This window comes from Poecilia reticulata, chromosome 19 (assembly GCF_904066995.2).
Source record: "Poecilia reticulata chromosome 19, P_reticulata-male-v2, whole genome shotgun sequence".
Classification (NCBI taxonomy): Eukaryota; Metazoa; Chordata; class Actinopteri; order Cyprinodontiformes; family Poeciliidae; genus Poecilia; species Poecilia reticulata.
Window position 1 is genome coordinate 20,802,835 of NC_088848.1, and position 17,728 is coordinate 20,820,562.

The following is a 17,728-nucleotide window of genomic DNA, read 5'->3' on the forward strand; positions in this document are numbered from 1 at the left end:
AGAATCAAAACGGTGCGTGACAGACCCATCTGAAAATCTGCCACCGTGTCCAGATGTTGTCACGGTTACTCAGCGGGTACGGAGACGTCCAAACAGCCGATATCTCCACCTCAGGCAAACCTGAGGCAAAACAAGCCCGAGAGCCATCTGCCTTGCTAAACGGGCAGAATTTGATAGAAGCAGTCACCACACAGTTGCTACGTTGTCATGGTTACTCGCCCATAACAACGGTCTCCTGGGAGTACAACAAGTACTTGAGGAGTCATGTGATGCAAAAAGGAAAAAGGTAAAACGGAGCAGACAAGCAGGCTGGACTGTGTGTGTGTGTTTGTGACAGGTTTGTAAGGAGTAGACTGACTTCAGCCCCGTCACACACCAGGAATAAATTAATGCAGGGTAGCTTAGACAGAAGTTGGGATAATTTGTCTTCACTTTTCCCCAAGACAGAGTAGTAAAATCAGCTTCAGGTTTTTCTTGATAACGCAGCAAACATCACAGACTCGGTTGGTATTGGTGGATTCTGTTTGGACATGAAAGTCGGGAGATGAATTACCCTAATAAAATGTTATATTTTGAACACAGGCACATTTCAAACAAAATCTGTGATCTCTGCAACACTTTTCATTTCACCATAGGAACGGTGTGTTTACGGTGATGGGCTGCAGACTTTTTGTTTTGAATGCAAATCAATACGCTCCATTTTGTCTCACCTGGATTTTTACATACAGCTTTCTGCGATCTTCAAAGTAACTTTAAAATATATAATCTTGACAACTTCTTCTTTAAGTCGACTTTTTAACCAATTTTCTTTAACAAACATCTCAGCTCCCCACACAACAGCTGAATTTGTACTGAGAAAATTATACTCAAGTGGATTATATTTACTTAATGTATTTAGGAGCATTAGAGTAAATGGGGTGGTGTGATACTGAAAGAAATTTAAATTGCAGTTTTTTTTAACCCTGTGATATATATAACAATATGAAAAAAAAACAGGAATTATCCACAAACGACCTGAAGTTATGCTCATCTTCTGCCATCTTGTTGACAGTTAACCTGCATTTTTTGTGAATTTTTCAAGTATCATTTTTCTTTATCCGTTTTTGAAAATTATTCTTATTAGGGCAGCAAGAGATTAGAAAATCTTTAATTATGATAGATGTTGTGGTTACAAATTCAGTTGTCATACATGCCTACTTTGTTCTTTCCTCCTCATCTGTGTTTCCGTCACTGTGCGACATTCAGCATTTTGGGCATTATTTATAATCTCCAGTGTGAACATCAGTTCCCATAAGACTCTCTGGCTGAATGTTATATTAGCATGAAAAACGCAGGTTCAAAACACATTGAATACATTTGCCAACAAATATTCTGCTCCAAACTATCCTTTGTACACACGATATTGCAATGGTGATGCATTCGCAGTAAATTGTGAATCCCTAAAAGCAGAGGTCAGCACATGAGCACCCTATACTTTTCAGATTACTTTAAAAAATGTTTTTTCTTCCAACTCACAATTATGCACTCTTTGTGCTTGTGCTCAACATCCAAATAAAATGGTTTCAGCGTGACAAAATGCAAGATTAAGGTGCATGAATACTTTTGGAAGGCGATGTGCTCCTCAGTATGCCAGTAAACAACAATCTAATTTACTCATTTAATTACAGAGATCACAGTCAGGAGATCCAGCATGTTCCTCTGTTTCTGTTCTACCGCCAGCTCTCAAATGAACACGTTTCCCATGAACACGCTGCCTTACGCTCTTAGGAAAGACAGCTTACTGTAATCTCATGCTTAATGTTCCCAGCAACATTTCACTCTGAAAACAGCTGCTGAGTAACCGCTAGAGACAGAAGCCAAACTGCTTCAGAAGCTCAGGATGATGAGAATGAGAAGAGAAGGAATTCACAGCCTCTTTTGTATAAAACTGTAAAATGTACAGTTTTTGAGTGAATTTTCAAAGCATTTTATCTGATGTCTATTGGGAGCCCTCTGTTAAAAATAAATAGGAAAAAAAAAAAACACCACAGAAAATAATCCAACCTTATATATTCCAAAGGAATATATAAGATGAGGTGTACCATGACAGCTACAATAATTTATTATATGTTGACACAAACAGTTGTCCAGTTTTTTGGACGATGATTAACTTAAGCAGAGTTCAAGTTAAACTCTGCTTCATTGTGAACACTGTGAACGCCAAGTCTATTTCTGTTAATTATGATGATTTCCTGCTTACAGCTTATGAAAACATGACATTTAAGACTGGAATATTAAATGTGGGCTTAGTGAAAAAGATTATTTAAAAAAATTACTTCTAATGTGACAAAATATAATGCTTATTGATCATTTCATAACCAATGACGTTTTTAGGGGTTAAGCACTTTAATCTATCTTGTTACTAAAATGTCTCTTACCAATAAATTTGACTTTATCTGAGAGACGACACTCAGGGGAACCCATGTTCTAATTTATTGCATGACGAGACAAATTACTCGATGCAGAAAAGTTATGAGCAATTAAATCAAGACAGTTTTTGTGGCCTCCCCAGAAATATGACAAACTAAAATGTAGCATCTGCAGTAAGTCCAGTCTGTTCTTTCACAGCAAAAGAGGAACACTGAATAGTTGGATAATGGCTCCATTTGAGCTGAAAAGCTGCAATTATTCTTGAGCTAAAACCAACAATAAAACTAAACTTGTTGGAGAAAGATAGAGGGAGAGAGAAAAAAGTTTTATGATGAGAGCCTATGATATGAGCTTCCTGCTTATTTGACAGATAACCCATCTATTGGCGGTACGAGGATCTGTCATAGCAAAATGAAAGCAGCCACATTTTTTTTTTTTAATTAAAGCTGGCATCTGAGCACAGCCTAAAATGCAAAGCTGGTGATGCCTTCACTGTGGAAGAGCCTAAAAGGTTTTACTGACATGATCTAGGAGCTGTTGGAGCCACAAGCAGATGGATGATTCTCAATCATCCTGAGCAAAGCCGAGTCCAGACGTTAGCATAAAAAGCTAAAACGGTGGAACAGTCTGCCTCCAAGCGACTTTATGGAAAGATTTTCAAAAACCTTAGGAGAGTAATTCGCATAAAACCACGCTGAAATATTCCTGTAAAGTTATGATGGAGTTTTATAGTTGCAGTTTAACATATCTGGGAGGAGCTCATTTGCAACTGTTTTAGTGTAAAAAAAAAAAAAAATTAGTTAAGAAAAGTAAAAAGATCATCAAGGTTCAGTTTATTCTTTCTCCGTTCTTTCTGTATTGATATTTACCAAGATCAATGCAAAAAGATTTTATTGCCAATAAATACCCATTAATAAAACCATTGAAACAATGTAACAAACTACATTTAATGTTTTTACAATGCATCTAAAAACCTAATTGCATAAACTGAAATAATGTTCCCAATCAGACTGTAAATGACAAGCGGGGACATTTCAGGAAAATGTAAGAAAATCTGCATTTATCTGATTATTTAATCAAAAAATTACTCAACTGCCATATTATTTATTAGTTCCAGCATTATCTAGCACAGATAACTGACAGGGTTCATTAAGGACAAAGTAATTGTGATAATTAATTGCCGGTTTGGTTCATCACTTCCTTAAAACCAAATGCACAGAAAAACACAGCATGGACCAGAACAAGCATCAGCAGGCTGCAAGCTTCAGGTCACTGCTCGACTAAAAGATACAGCAACGATGAAAAAGAGCAAAAGAATGGCTCTTAGTTTTGGCAGCAGTCCAGACCATCAGTATGCAGGAGTTGGGGTAGGAAGAATTAAGCTGATTCTCCTGGAAGAATCCAAAGAAACGGAGTTCAGTGATCAGAAGCTGTTGCATTAAACCAGCAGTAGTGTCGCCTTGAAGAGGTCATGAATGAGACCAGACAGCCACATGATGCAATGAACAGAAGAAATGTCACTTTAAAGACATTTTTTTATGTTTGCTGATCAACTCTTTCTTTTCCGTTGAGAATTTAAATGTCTTGAGTGTCATAATTAAGTCATCTGAGATGAATCGTCAAAAAACTAGTTTCTCTGTATCCCATGTAAGCTGACGAGTTAAAAAGTTCAAGATAAAGTTTCGCTCTACTTTAGACTGTTTTTCCATATCCAACCACTTTCCAATCAAAAAAAAAAGTGATATCAAACTATGTCTCTACTGCTATGCACAAGAGCATTTTAGTAGTAAATTGGTATGTGGTTTATTGAGCGAACAAGTTGTAACTCTTGATTGTTGTTTTGTTTTGATGTTTTGTTTTAGTGTACAACACATTAGTCAATGGTGTTTTTAAATGCTTTTAAATAAAACCGTATAAATTATATTGTCCTTATAAGGAAAAAGACAGCAAAGGATTAAAGGATATTTCAACTTTTTAAGCTGAAAAGAAGCACAAAAAAAACCCCCAAAACATTTACACTTGCACATGCAACAAAGATACAACTATTGAACCATTTAGCTGTTGGTTCCAGTTATAACTGAACTAAGCAAAAAGGTCAAAGTAACAACTGTTTGTGTATGAAGGAGCAGCACACAAGTTTGTGTAATGTTGCTCTGAGCCAGATCTTGATTCTGCTGGAGTTTCCTTCCTGTTAAAGGAGAGGTTTTCCTCTCCACTGTCGCCACACGCATGCTCACTAAGAGGGATTGTTAGAATGTATGTATAATTGAACTCGAGATGACAGAACTCTACCTAAAAAAAAAAAAAGTTTATGGAGATAAGGGGCGGAAAAAATTAGATGCACATATTTATATGTAAGCCTCAGAGGTGAAGGGGTGTTAGTAAAAATAAAACTTCTTCCAGTGTGGAAATGGATGAAACTCATCAGCAATTCTAACTGAGGCCTCGCTGGGAAAGACAGAAAACAATAGGGAGTGAGGGCGGCGTTTGAAGTTTGATGTCTGGTGCGTCATCTCTTTCTGTCAGGAAAAATATAAACAGCACAGAAGGTTGGCGCAAGTCCACCCTCTTTTCCAGAAAAACTTTCCCTCTGCTTCTAGGTTTCTGACACCTTCACCTCATTATCGCAAAGGTCACCGGAGCACATCCCTGACGGTGCTGGAAAGTGTTGCTTTTTAACTCCGACTCCTGCATTAACTGCATATATTAACAAAAGAGCAGTACTTTACTACACTTTAGTGCCTGATGGGCACAAAGACTGGAATACATCTCCAAAAGATGAGAAAAGCTCTTTATTTCACTCTAGATAAAACATTGTTCTTTTGGAATTTACATGATATTTAAATGCCACCGTACGATGCTGGATTTGGAAACAGAGTTTCATTTAACCTGGACTGCCTTCTCACACCTAGTTGAGCAACATCTCATTTGAAATTAATATTTGTGCTGAGACTCCATTAAAAATTTTATTTGAGTTAATTGCAGGGTCTGTAATTAATTAACCACAATTTAAAGACTGTATATTCACAAAATAAGCAACATTTTCAATTCAAAAAGCCCTTTTTGTTGCTACATTTTGAATTAATAGACATATGAGCTCAATAACAAATATTGATTGCTTTTCTGACTGTTACATAGGTTATTAAACCATCAGATTGCAAAGTGCTATTATACCTATTCAGCTTAAAATAAAAGCTATAATAGTCTATTTAAACTAATTGCCTGCCTTGTTAAACTGCAATTTAAATGTGCATAACAAACCTTTTTTGGCTCAGCTCCACTTGCCACAGCAAACACTGATCACTGCAAAACTCTTAGAATATGTAAATCACTGAAATTGAACACATCAAAAGAATAAAGTAGGGATGCAACGATCCACTTTTTTCACTTCTGATACAGATATCTGAGGTTTAGTATTGACAGATACTCGTCCGGTACAAAAAAGCAGAGCTGAATTGACTCAAAACGTTTCTTTTTTTTTTTTTTAAGTACTAAATTACAAATTTATTTGATAGCTCTAACCCAGGAAATATACAAATAGGATGATTATACAAATGCTTATTGTAATGGATGACGTCACTCTGAGTACAAAGCATAAAAATTAGACTAGAGCAGTTTCAAAAATCGGACCGGCCATGAACACATCACACTGTGACAGATTGATATGACAACAACTCTCTCACACCACACACCGTTGGGAGACTTGTTGCTTCAGCAGGGTTGCATCAGAAACATCCAGCAGAGCTGTCAGGGTGAATATGAGCAGACAGCAAGGTGTGTGTTTTAATGTGATAATTATTAGAGCTGAATGATGGAAAGAGGGAGAAGCAGCAGCCATGGCTGGTGACAGAAGACACAGATCAGATGTTATTTACAGCAGCAGGCACACTGGATGACTTTACCAGAGGGATGTCTGATGCAGCCTGGAGTTTGGTGTACTCAACTGTGATTGCCAATAATCACACTGTGTTGCCATCACTGATATGTCTGAACAACAGGAAACAGAGTCTGTAAACATGGCGCCCCTGGAAGTTTCAACATTATTTTTTTATTTTTTTTTATTAATGAAATTATCATTTCAAGACTGCACTTAGTATTTACTTGGTTCATCTAAAATATGAAGAAAAAAAAAACTGAAATTGAAGAAATATTTTCTGGAGGAAGATTTGGAATTGGCTAAACCCTGAATCTGCATTTAAAGCTTCTCAAGGTTAAAGTCTGGTGTCACAGATTTTAGTTGAAAGTTAAAACTTTGAAAAACAAATCAACTTTGGGAGCTACAGTCACTGGTTGGGTTCATGTTTAAGCTATCACAGTTATTTAGGTGAATGGTTCCAGTTACATTTCAAATGTTCTGTATTTTTACTTATTGCCATTGATACCAATAAACTATATTATGACAATGCAATGATCTGAAAACACACAAAATGGCTCAGGAAAGATTTAGAGCAGTCATGATGGAAGAACTATTTAAATGTTCAGTGTGATTTTAAAGTCGAAACAAAGTAGTTTTAAAAACCGCATTCAATCTGTCACATATTGGAGAAAAAGTCCTTACAAAACACGTCACACACTATAATTACTTCGTCTACATGTACGAATGTGGGCCTGACAAGAATTAGAAGGCTCTTTGAAAAAAGCAGCCCTGGCAGTACTTTCCTTGAACATTCAGTCTGCTGATAATGAAATCAGCCGCAAAGTGATGGAAACTTTAAAGGTTTTGGGTGAATAAAACACCAACGTCTCCACTGACGGCTGATGATGAGCGTTAGTGTTGTGGATGAAATATGAATACATCTCATGCAAGTGGTTATAGACACATTGCAGCATAATGTCACTAGCTCTAGATCCTGCCACCGGCCCCTCAGCTCTTTGCTGGATGACAAAAAAAGCTGCTCACTGATGATGACAGCCACTGGTTTTAGCTGTCAAGTTCAAGTTCTCAACCCAACAAGTGAAATCTTAAATGTACGCCTGGTATGAAAAAGAAAAAGGGACAGAGTGCTTTGCTACTAATTATCGGCACTACGACAACTAGATAACCGGATCAGGAAAAAGTTTCAATTAAAAAATAATTAGTGAGGAAGAAGGAAGTAGGTCAGTTATGCTAGCTTGACTTTGACAACCTTAACATGTAAAGTGCTGCAGAATTTGGCATTCCAGTTCAGATAAAACAAAAAAAAAGGCGACCCAAACACCAAGTCTCTGGCAGATCATCAGTACGGCAGGTGTTTAAATTAGGTGGCAGCTAATCTACCACTATGGCAGATTAGCCAATAGCAGCAGTAACTAATCTACCACAGGGATCACTTGTTAATAATTGCAAGATAAACATCATGCCTGTAACAAACTGAATGTTCTGTTCTTTGTGTGAGAAATGTTTGCATGTTTTTTGGTGTTGAAAGAAATAGGCTGCATAGTTTTTAAACCAAGTCACCAGTAGCATAGGACCCTCTAACTCAATACATTTTGTTTTCTGATACAGCACCCCCTACTGCTACATCCTTTCGTTAGGTTGGAGGACAGGGAGAAAGGAACCTTCAACCTTTCCTCTTTGCATAATATCTGCCACTGGGTTGTTATGCAGTGACCTGCTTTTAGGCCACAGCTTTAAAATCTTCTATATTTTTTTGCCAGTCAACAGGAAATCTCAGTCAGGACTAATTGTTCTACCCGAAGCATTTCTTGTCTCAGTTATCCGAGGATCACCGTGTGCGAAAGCAAACTCCATTTTTGTTCAGCTGAACTCGTTGGGCAGAGAGAACTGGTACGCAGCCGTAGCAACGGAGGCTGACTCGGTTACAGCGAGTGAGTGGGAGTGTAGCGACTCAAACAACAACAAAAAAACTAAGAATCAAAGAAGTTTCAAATACTGCAGATGAAAAAGGATATATTTAGAGGAGTTTGGATCTAAAATGGGAAGCGATCAATGTTGTGAACACAAACACAAAACTACACTTGGGTAATCAGTCTCCCTGACATATTGAGACAAAACAATGTTCTAATAAAATACTGCTATAAGATGACGTTAATAGAGATGCCAGAACCTTACCTTTAGTTGTGATTAACCAAACTAGTGTGTGTATACATGTCAATTATTACATATCCTGAAGCAGTCATATATATCCTGCTGCTCTGCTGAATCCCACCTTTCAGTTCTGAGTTTATTGACCTGATTTGAGTATCTTTCTACTGCATTTGTTCCCCTACAAGCAGCTCTGCTCGACAGCGTCAGTGAATCGGGGCTCAGAAACCTCCTGGGTGGTGGTGGTGGTGGTGGGGTGGGTTTCGCTAAAGCGCTGTGCCAGATTCTGTGGGCATCCTGCTTCAGGGAGCAGCAAGGCAGTAAAAGACAAGAGACCGGTCACCTCTCCTAGTCCTCAGCAGCCACAATTAATGGGTGACTGGTTTTTTATTGCCGTAGTGACACCTCTATGTAATTGTCCCTCAAGGCACTGTAGACAGTACTTTGGTTTGCCACCAGCAGTAAAACAAATAACAATCCATTCACCCATCAATAGACAGAGTCTTTTTAAACTATTGTTGATATGTTTGCTTCATTCAGGTCAAACGTGTTGTTGGGTGTGGAAAATATCTGGTTCAAGGGAAAACTACTAATGAGGTTAGGAAAAGGGATTCTTGATTTAAGGTTACGTTCTTTCCTGAAGGTAGGTAATTATTGTGGAAAATAGTTCTGATGATGTCATTATAATATTCATCTGAGACACCTTAGAGGAAAGGGAATTTCAGTCATAATACAGTTGAAATATTTAACACACAGAGGGATTCATGAAGCAGAAGTCATATGCTTTGATGTTCATATTCTGTCTTGTTCAAGTTCTTATTTTCATGTGACAAAAAAGGAAAATCAGATCAATCCAAGCTTTTATTTTTACATTTTACATTTAAAGAGACAGTATTGTGGGTTTTCCACACATGTAGTGCCACTTTGTAAAATAATCAACTAACTGTTAACTTTGGTTGTTGTAAAAAGGCTATGTATATCAAATATGACAGAGAGAAATTAAATTTCCTAATTTAACGCCTTGAAATTAGGCCTCTGTCTCTTTAAAAACTCCTCTTTCTGAAGCTCCGCCTTCTGGCCGTGGCAGAGTTCAAATTTTTCTGAAGCTCTGCCTTCAGAAAGTCATCACAACATTGCTCCTCTATTAACCCTTTAACTTATTTATTTATTTATTTTTTTAACCAGCGTTGAACCGACAGCTCGTATGAAGAACTCAGCAGATGTGCAGTTCCACCAGATGTTTGCCAATTGCTTCTGCTAGTCTGAAGGAGTTGAGTGAGGGAGTGGCTTCGAAATTGCAGCTCTTGAAGGCAGAGCCATGTCCACCCAGGCTTTTAGCAAAGCTGAATGGTTGCCACAGGAAGCTGAAGGATTCCTCAAAATATGCATGGAAGAATCAAAGCAACACTCCAGGTATGTTTTTGATGCGGGGATAAAATTAGAAGAACTGAACAAAAAAACTGAACTTGCAATGTGTGACAGAAAACTACTGTAGCATATCACACCGTCTCCACAGTGAAACACGGGAGTAGTAGCATAACACTGTGGGAATGCATCAACAGGGAAGCTGGTTGGAGTCTATAATAAGGCCAGCAGAGTCAAATAAGGCCAGTCCCAGAAAAAACCTGTCAGAAGCTGCAAAACGATTGAGACCGAGGTAGAGATTAACCTGCCAGCATACAGCAAAAACTACAACGTGGCAAGACTTGAAAGTAAAACAGTAGTCGAGCAAAACCTGTTGTAATTTTCAAATCTGTCTTTGTAAAAGAAAATTGAAAACCACGACATTTTTTTATGCAAGAGTTGTTGGTCTGTCACTTAGAATCCATGAATGTTTGTGGTTGTAACATGACAAAATGCAGAAACCTTCAAAATCCACTAGTTGTTTTTCATGGCATTGTAAAAGAAGCATCCAAAGGTGATTACCTCTGAATACATTGACCTTCAGAATGTCTTCTTGTGAGCATGTGTGAGTGCATACCCTGAAATCGATGCCGACGGTGGAGATGAAGCTACCGGCTAAAAAGGCTCCGTCTTTAAAGCGGACCAGCAGACAGGTCTTTCCCACGCCTGAATCCCCCACCAGCATCACCTAACGCAGAAACAACACAGCATATGGTTATCCACCTGATGAAATTTAAATATAATCATTCATTTCCAGTGATTAGATGCAACTTTTTAAAATGGTTAACAGTTTCAAATGTGTCGCTTTGATGCAGACAGGCTGTCCGTGGCAGAGTTCACATCAGTACATGAGTGATGGAAGATTGGATTGACATTTCCTCAGAGCTGGTTATGATTAAGTCTTCCATTTGCATTTTACAATTCTAATTACCTCCGCGTTCTCCATCTGTCGTCCATCGTTCCTGATTATCCATCGCTTAATCTATTAAGTGTTTAATTTTTTCATCTATTAAACCCTGCTCAGATATCGGAAAAGTAACACCGTCGACATCATCGGTCGATGAAGCTCCCAGATCTCACTTTGTTCACATGCTGTCCACATCTCAGTTGTTCCTCGTGTCATACGACTGACATCTCGGATTTTCAAAAGAAAGCTTAAACATCTTTCTCTTGGTGTAAAAAAAAATAAAAACACCAAAAGAAACACTCTGCCTATTAAAACACTAATGGTGGCATGGATTAAGAAAATATGTTTACTGTTGAGTGTGACCTAACAGGCATTGTTCAACTCACAGTTTTTGTCATAAAAAGGAAACCGACAGTGGTTTTGTGTGAAACATTTACATAAATGTTTGAATGGAAGCTCTATAGAGTCCAATATAAATTCAAAAAACCTACATATAAAGAGCATTTGTATGTTCAACACATACAAATCACACTGGAAAGCTATTGTGAACTGCTGAAGTAACTGCATGCATTTAACAGTAATTACATCCCTTTATGCACAGCTTGGTCTAAAGCATGTGGAGACTGCAGACTGAGTGCAGTAGAGCATTAGCATTAGCATAAAACTGGCCCTCAAACCTTTTACAATTATTTATAGCATAGTGTCTACTAAAAGTATCCTTACACTTGAAAATGTCCACATTTTGTCATGATGTCAGTCCACAAACTTCGATGTGATTAACTGGGATTTCAACACAAAGTAGTTTATAATTTTGAAGTGGAAGGAAAATAATACATGGTGTAAAACTTTTGCAAACAAAATTCTAAAACTGCTGCATTTCCATTCAGCTTTTCTAAGCCTGGCTCAGCCTATGAAGTGATTTATGTAGAGCCACAGGGTAATGTAAGCCTGGCGGGCCACCAGGCTTTACTAACCCTCCCCCAGGCTAAGTGTCATTTGTGTATTTTTAAACAGGGTTTTTCTTATTCACCAGTCTTTAAGTTTGTAGTTGATGCAATGAATTGCGTCGTCCTTGCACTTGCCCGTTTGCCTCACACACTTTTTTTTCCAAATTATGATGCACCTCCATATTTTTGTAACTTTTCATATTTTTCCAACATAAAAATGCAGTGGTGGACTGCATTAGCGCTCCTACCACTGGGCTTGGCAGGTTTTCTGGGAGAAACCCACATCAATCACCATTATTAGTCCTTATGCCTTAAGAGTTTGTGGTTGTATCATGGCAAAACATAACAAAACAAAAAATTAAGAGACAAAAATCTTCCTTAGTAAGGCACTGTGATGATAACACATTTCCAAAGAATTAAAATGAATCCAAGTTATTCAGGAACTGGACATAATTCAACACAAGCCTCTGATTTTGCTTTCCATTAGTGCAGTGACATGCAATCAGGGGAGGCAGGTGAGTCACTATGACAAGTCAAATGCCAACAATGACAAGAAAACAATCAATATGTCCACTAGACTGTCCTAGAAAGTTGTTTCCTGAATGATTTTAACATTTTTATTTTCAAAATTGCTGACTTTGCTCATTCAGATAGTTGGAAGCAGGGCCAGGCGAGGCAATGGTGTGCTTTGCCTCTCCTCTTGTGGCTCGTCCATTGCCAAGAAAGTACTCTGCTGCACTGAGCTCCATTGACACAATGTTTTTGTGGAATAAGTAGCAAGAAATACTGCTACCTGCAGATAGCAATGTCACTTAACCCCCCATACATCAAATTTAGAATAATCTCACAATTGTGCATTAGCGCAAAAAAAAAAAAAAAAATGCATAGGATTGTTTGATTTTGTATGAATTTCCACAATGCTTGTTCTTCTTTTACGCATTTAAAGACTGAAAACATCCATTTGGATTAGAAACAATCCAGGTCAACTCATCTTTGGTCAAAATCTCCATTTAACAAAAAAAAAAAAAAAAAAAAAAAAAAAAAAAAAAGTTGACCATTTTATTTTTCTTGCTTTATTTTGTTAAACAACATAGAATGCATTGCTAAATGTCTCAATTCAGGTCAAAATATAAAATACAGTCATGAACCTCACTCACAGCATTAAAATATTCCATCTAATTTGTGTATATGTATGCTTTAATGATGATAACTTCAAATATATATGATTATGTTCTACTACTGCAGGGTGTGTAGGTGCAATAAACATATTTTATCAGCTGGACTCCTGCTCCAGCAAAAGCCTCATCCTGCTCTGCAGTTAATTGATCTCATTAATTATAGAAACCTGTCTCCATCATCTCCTCTGGGTTATTGCACTGGACTGTGGCGCACTACGCAAAGATTAAACTATATAGACAACCCGCATCCAAAACAAAGACTACTGACCGTTTTAGGTTTACAACACTGTAAAAGACGTTCAGAGGATGTGAAAACAACTATTTAACGTATTTCTTCAAAAATATCGACAGCAACCGATAATTACCACATAGAATGCGTCGAAAATGCAACTTGTTTTTGTTCATTTTCAAAGCTCTTCGTATTTTACTTTTGTGTACAACACATACGCTCCCATATGTTACCAAAATACTGTGAAAGTTTCAAATAATCGCTAATAAAATCTCACTTACGTACATTTTAGTTCACTTTTTTAGGCATACGAAGCATTACAGAATTAAAGCAGCCCGCGTGAAGCTGAATTAGTGGAATTTGCAGCTGGGAAAACTTGCACGTGCTTTCTCTGACTGGCAGGTTCACCTGCGCGAGCGTTCAAAATGCCAGCTCTGCTTACCTTGAAAGCGATGTCGTAAAACTCGCCGCTGTTGCTGATGGACGGTCTGCTCGGGTAGACCAGAGCCGAGGACGGAGCGCTGGCTGCGGCCAGACTCTTCGCTGTCCGCCCGCTGCTCGGAGACGCCTTTGGGCTCTTGGAGGTCCCTTTGCCCTTCGCTGCCTTCTTCCTGGACATGACTCCGAGTTCAACTTTTAAGCTTTTCAAGTGAGGAGTTTCGGGTTGGTTAGAGGGGAGAACACTTTACTCCACGTTAAGTTGTTGCTGCTGTGCGGTTGAGGGAAGAGAAGTTCACCTGTGCGTCAGAATCATGGCTGTGCGTTAAATTAAAAAAAACAGAAGAAAAGCGTCAGCGCTCTGGCTCTGAGGAGGGGCGGCTGTTGTTGTCCCGCTCGTGCAGCTGGATGTGAGAAAGCTGAGGACTGTTTACGCTCGCGCTGTCTCGCAGCGTGTTGCTTTCGCCTCGATACGAAAGACTAGACTTAAAATAATCATAACAATAGAACAACAACTTAATGTTAATAAATCACATTAACGTTACATAGAGCCAAAAATATGTGTTGGCTTTTTAAGAAAACCGATTAATGCAGTTCTGAATACCGAAATCAATCCTACTCATCAAAGCAGGTGGTTCTGTCATTAGAACCACCTCAGTGAGACTTGCCTTTATTTTCGTAATTCAGCTTAACGTCTTAACTCGTTCATTTTTTTATTTTATTTAGGTTTAATGGAAATCTAAAATCCAGTTTTCCAGAAAAATAGAAAATTTCATTTCAATTTAAAGACTTTTTTAAAAGAGAAATGTTATGCTGAGGCCTACAAGGTCAGGGAGGAAGTCTACTGACTTGACAGCTGTCTGGCAGAATCCAGAGCAAGGAAAGTAGGTCATTAAGCCATTGAAAAAGAAGTCGACTGTGAATTCAAGCGCAATGGAAAGTTGAGAGGAAGAAAAAATTTGGTAGAAAATACAATGAGCCATAATTATCAAAACTAACAAAACCCTTTATATATTTATGTCTAATGAATATAAAAATGACTTCAACCTTTTCAACTAACGTAAGCATTTATCAGTGCACAATGATCAAACTAATTAATTTCACTACACCAAACAGTTTTGAGCAACTAAAATTAAATGTAAATTTTTAAGATGATAATGAACCTAACGGGTTAGTCTAACTCTCCATCTGGATTTACTGAGCTTGAGTTATTTTGCAGAGTGGGTAAAGGTTTTAGTATCTATATGTGCAGAAATACCCCCAAAAGACTTCCACTACCAGAACGTGTTGACCAAAAGGGGGTGGAATATGTGGCTGCAACGTGACAAAATGTGAGAAAAAAAATTGCCCGTCTATAAAGGCCTTGGGCCAACTTCCAGCCTGCATAAAAATATAACATATGTCACCAAGTTTTAGTGAGTGGCTCACATCTTTTAGGAACCCATTAATGCATGCTCCACATGCCATTTTTGTAACCATGAGCACAAAGGATGTGCTGTCCACAGCACGGCAGACTCATTCTTCTGAGATCTACAGTGTGTGTATGTATTATTGCTACTTTGAAGCAAAATCTGCAGAACATCATTTTCTTTAAAAACTCTTGATGCAGTTTGATGTCTATTTTTGAGGACAGTTTCCTAGTGGGACCCTTTTCTGTAATCTTTCCTAATCTTGGCATGTTTGCTTTAACATCAACCAAACTGGAAATATCTCAAAACTAAATTGGTGGACGGTGAGAAATGTCTGCGACCCGCTACACAGTTGGTGGGGGCCTGGAATAGATAGTGGTGTGACAGAGTGTGCAATCTGTAAGCAAACCATCAAAGTCCCCATAAAGGAAAAACCTGACATCAACCAAAGGCTACAAGGAAATTGATTTGCAGTCTGGAGGCGGGGATCGCAGCATGCAGATCCATTTGGAGGCGAGGCTATTAAAAACACCCTTGCTGTGCGACTGATGTATCAAACCCAATGAGCTTCAAAACACGAGGTGGAGCGCACACGCCCATCCATGACTGCTGCTGTAAGAAAGACAGACTTCCACACAAATGGACCGAGGAATGCTGCCCGTTAACTTTGGTATAAATTCGTTTTTCTCACTTGACTCTTTTATGGTAAGAATAATGTGTTATTTTATTTATAGCTGTAGCTCAAATAACATTTAAAAAGAAAAACACACAGTTGTATCCCTTAAAATGTATTTATTTATACTTGAAGTTGATCAGAATGTGTCAACTCTAACTAGTGGACCATAACTATCTTCTGGGCATCATTAGACACCACCCACATGCTAATTGGTGATGCATATAAAGCCTTTCATGACCTTCCGTCACAAATGTAAACATGTGGAACTTGATCATCTTTTCTGAGATTGTGTGCTTTAGGAAAACTAAGATCAAGTCTTTTGGCAAAGAACGTTCGAATGGGTTTAGAGTGAATCAGAGGTTACCACCACTAATATGCATCTGCTGCACATGAAAAGGAACCTATTGGAAGCAATATGTCACATAAGTCAAAGTTATCCCCAAATTAGGCAGTTTGCATATTCAAATTATTGCCCAGTGATGCACTGCGACATCTCAAAGGTGTACCCCATCTTCCACTCAATGACCTTTGGGTACGACCACCTGCTCTGAAGTGACCCAATGGGTATGGACAACGGACGGATGTATTCAGATGAATAATTCCAATTTAACTAAGAATCTGTTAGACAACAAGACACTTCTTTGTTTATATAGTTCCAAAATAAATTAAGAGGCTCACTATGGTGGGAGACGTTAAGACGCTGTGGGCCGGTTTCTCTTCAAAATGTGCATGGCACTCTTTCATATTTCAGGACATTTTAAATAAAAGTCTGATGGCTGCTGACAGAAAACTAAAAATTGAGTTTTAAAAAATGAATATCTGGAGTTTTAGCAGAAACATATGGCCACAGAAAGTGTTCACCAGGCACAAAAAACAGCTTTCTTCCATAGCCATATCAGTTCACAAGGTCTACATCCTATATAAAAACCTGAGGTCCAAAGAGAAGAGAGTTTAAGATCTGTATGTTCTATCCATGTGAAATATTCAAGGTGAACATGAAGTGCTGTCCTATTGGCAAAAAAGTTTAGAAATGGCCAAAATTAACAACAGAAAACCAGGGCATTCGTGGCAGTAAAGAAAAGTTTGCTCCTATGTCAATAGATGTTAAAAGCAAGCAGTACAGTTTTTCTTGCTGTTGCACATAATGCTCTACAGCACTGTCTGAGGAATTACAATGGTTGCTTGTTAACGTAACCGAAACTCTCAAGGTCTCTTTCTTTTTGCTAAAAACGGTTTGGATCCTCTGCTGATACTGAGAAATAAATTGTACTGGACGTTGTCGTGGAAAATAGACTGTGCAGTAAAAGGCTTTTCATTCTCCAGGGAATTTATTCAACATGCTGGAGCACCTTTACAAAAGACACATTTATCTGTTATCTGGACAGACATGATTTGTTAAGCTCAGGGACAAGTCAACTTTCCAGAAATCACAGCCTTTGCATTCACCATAAAATAATAAAATCTCTATGAATACATGGTAAATGTTTGTATAAAGAAGGAAGGGGTATCCAAGGGAAGGAAGAAAAGAAGGGCCATTAATGGACGGGAGGTGGGAAATAATGTAAGGAAGAGAGGAAGAACAAAGACACAAAGGTAGAAGAAAGGTAGGATAGAATGAAGGGGGTAGAATGCAAGAAAGGAGAAAAGGATACAAGGAATAAGGGGATAAAGGAAGGAGAGGAAAAGAAGGAAGTAAGGATATAAGGGCATGAAAGGGAGAGGGTACATAGAAGAAACAAGGCATGCCACAAGGGGAAGGAGGTGGCACAAGGAATTATTAGAAACGAAGGAAGAAAGGGAGGAAGAAAGACACAAAGGAGAAAGGAAGAACAGGGGTAGGACACAATAAAGGAAAGGAGAAGGACACAAGGAAATAGGAGAGAACGATGCAAGGAAGGACAGAAATGTATGTTGTTGCCTTCCTTTTTGGAAGGTAAAAAGAAAGGCAACAGAAAGAGTTAAGAAGAACCAAACTAAGGGAGGGAGGACAATGAGTGAAGAGTATTCAACAATGTCCACTGTCAATTCTTTTTTTTAAACCCCAGTGAAACAATTCCTCAGCATGAAGCCCCCCTTTACAGTTGTATTCACACCCATCTCATTCTT

The 17,728-nt window shown here is 38.3% G+C and overlaps 1 protein-coding gene across 2 annotated transcripts in view; it reads right to left on the reverse strand.

The window, feature by feature from the left end:
• rab26 (RAB26, member RAS oncogene family) overlaps positions 1 to 14,128 on the reverse strand; it is an 86,492-nt gene extending 72,364 nt beyond the window's left edge. Inside the window, exons 1-2 of one of the 2 annotated variants that reach the window (XM_008437961.3) lie at positions 13,542 to 14,107; positions 10,416 to 10,526 (exon numbers count right to left, since the gene is read on the reverse strand). In XM_008437961.3, the coding sequence (XP_008436183.2) occupies positions 10,416 to 10,526; positions 13,542 to 13,718 (288 nt within the window). In that variant the 5' untranslated portion in view covers positions 13,719 to 14,107. Of the gene's footprint in view, positions 1 to 10,415; positions 10,527 to 13,541 lie in introns of both variants that reach the window. The other variant, XM_081601034.1, reaches the window with a different exon arrangement.
• Between the last annotated feature and the right edge of the window lie 3,600 nt (positions 14,129 to 17,728).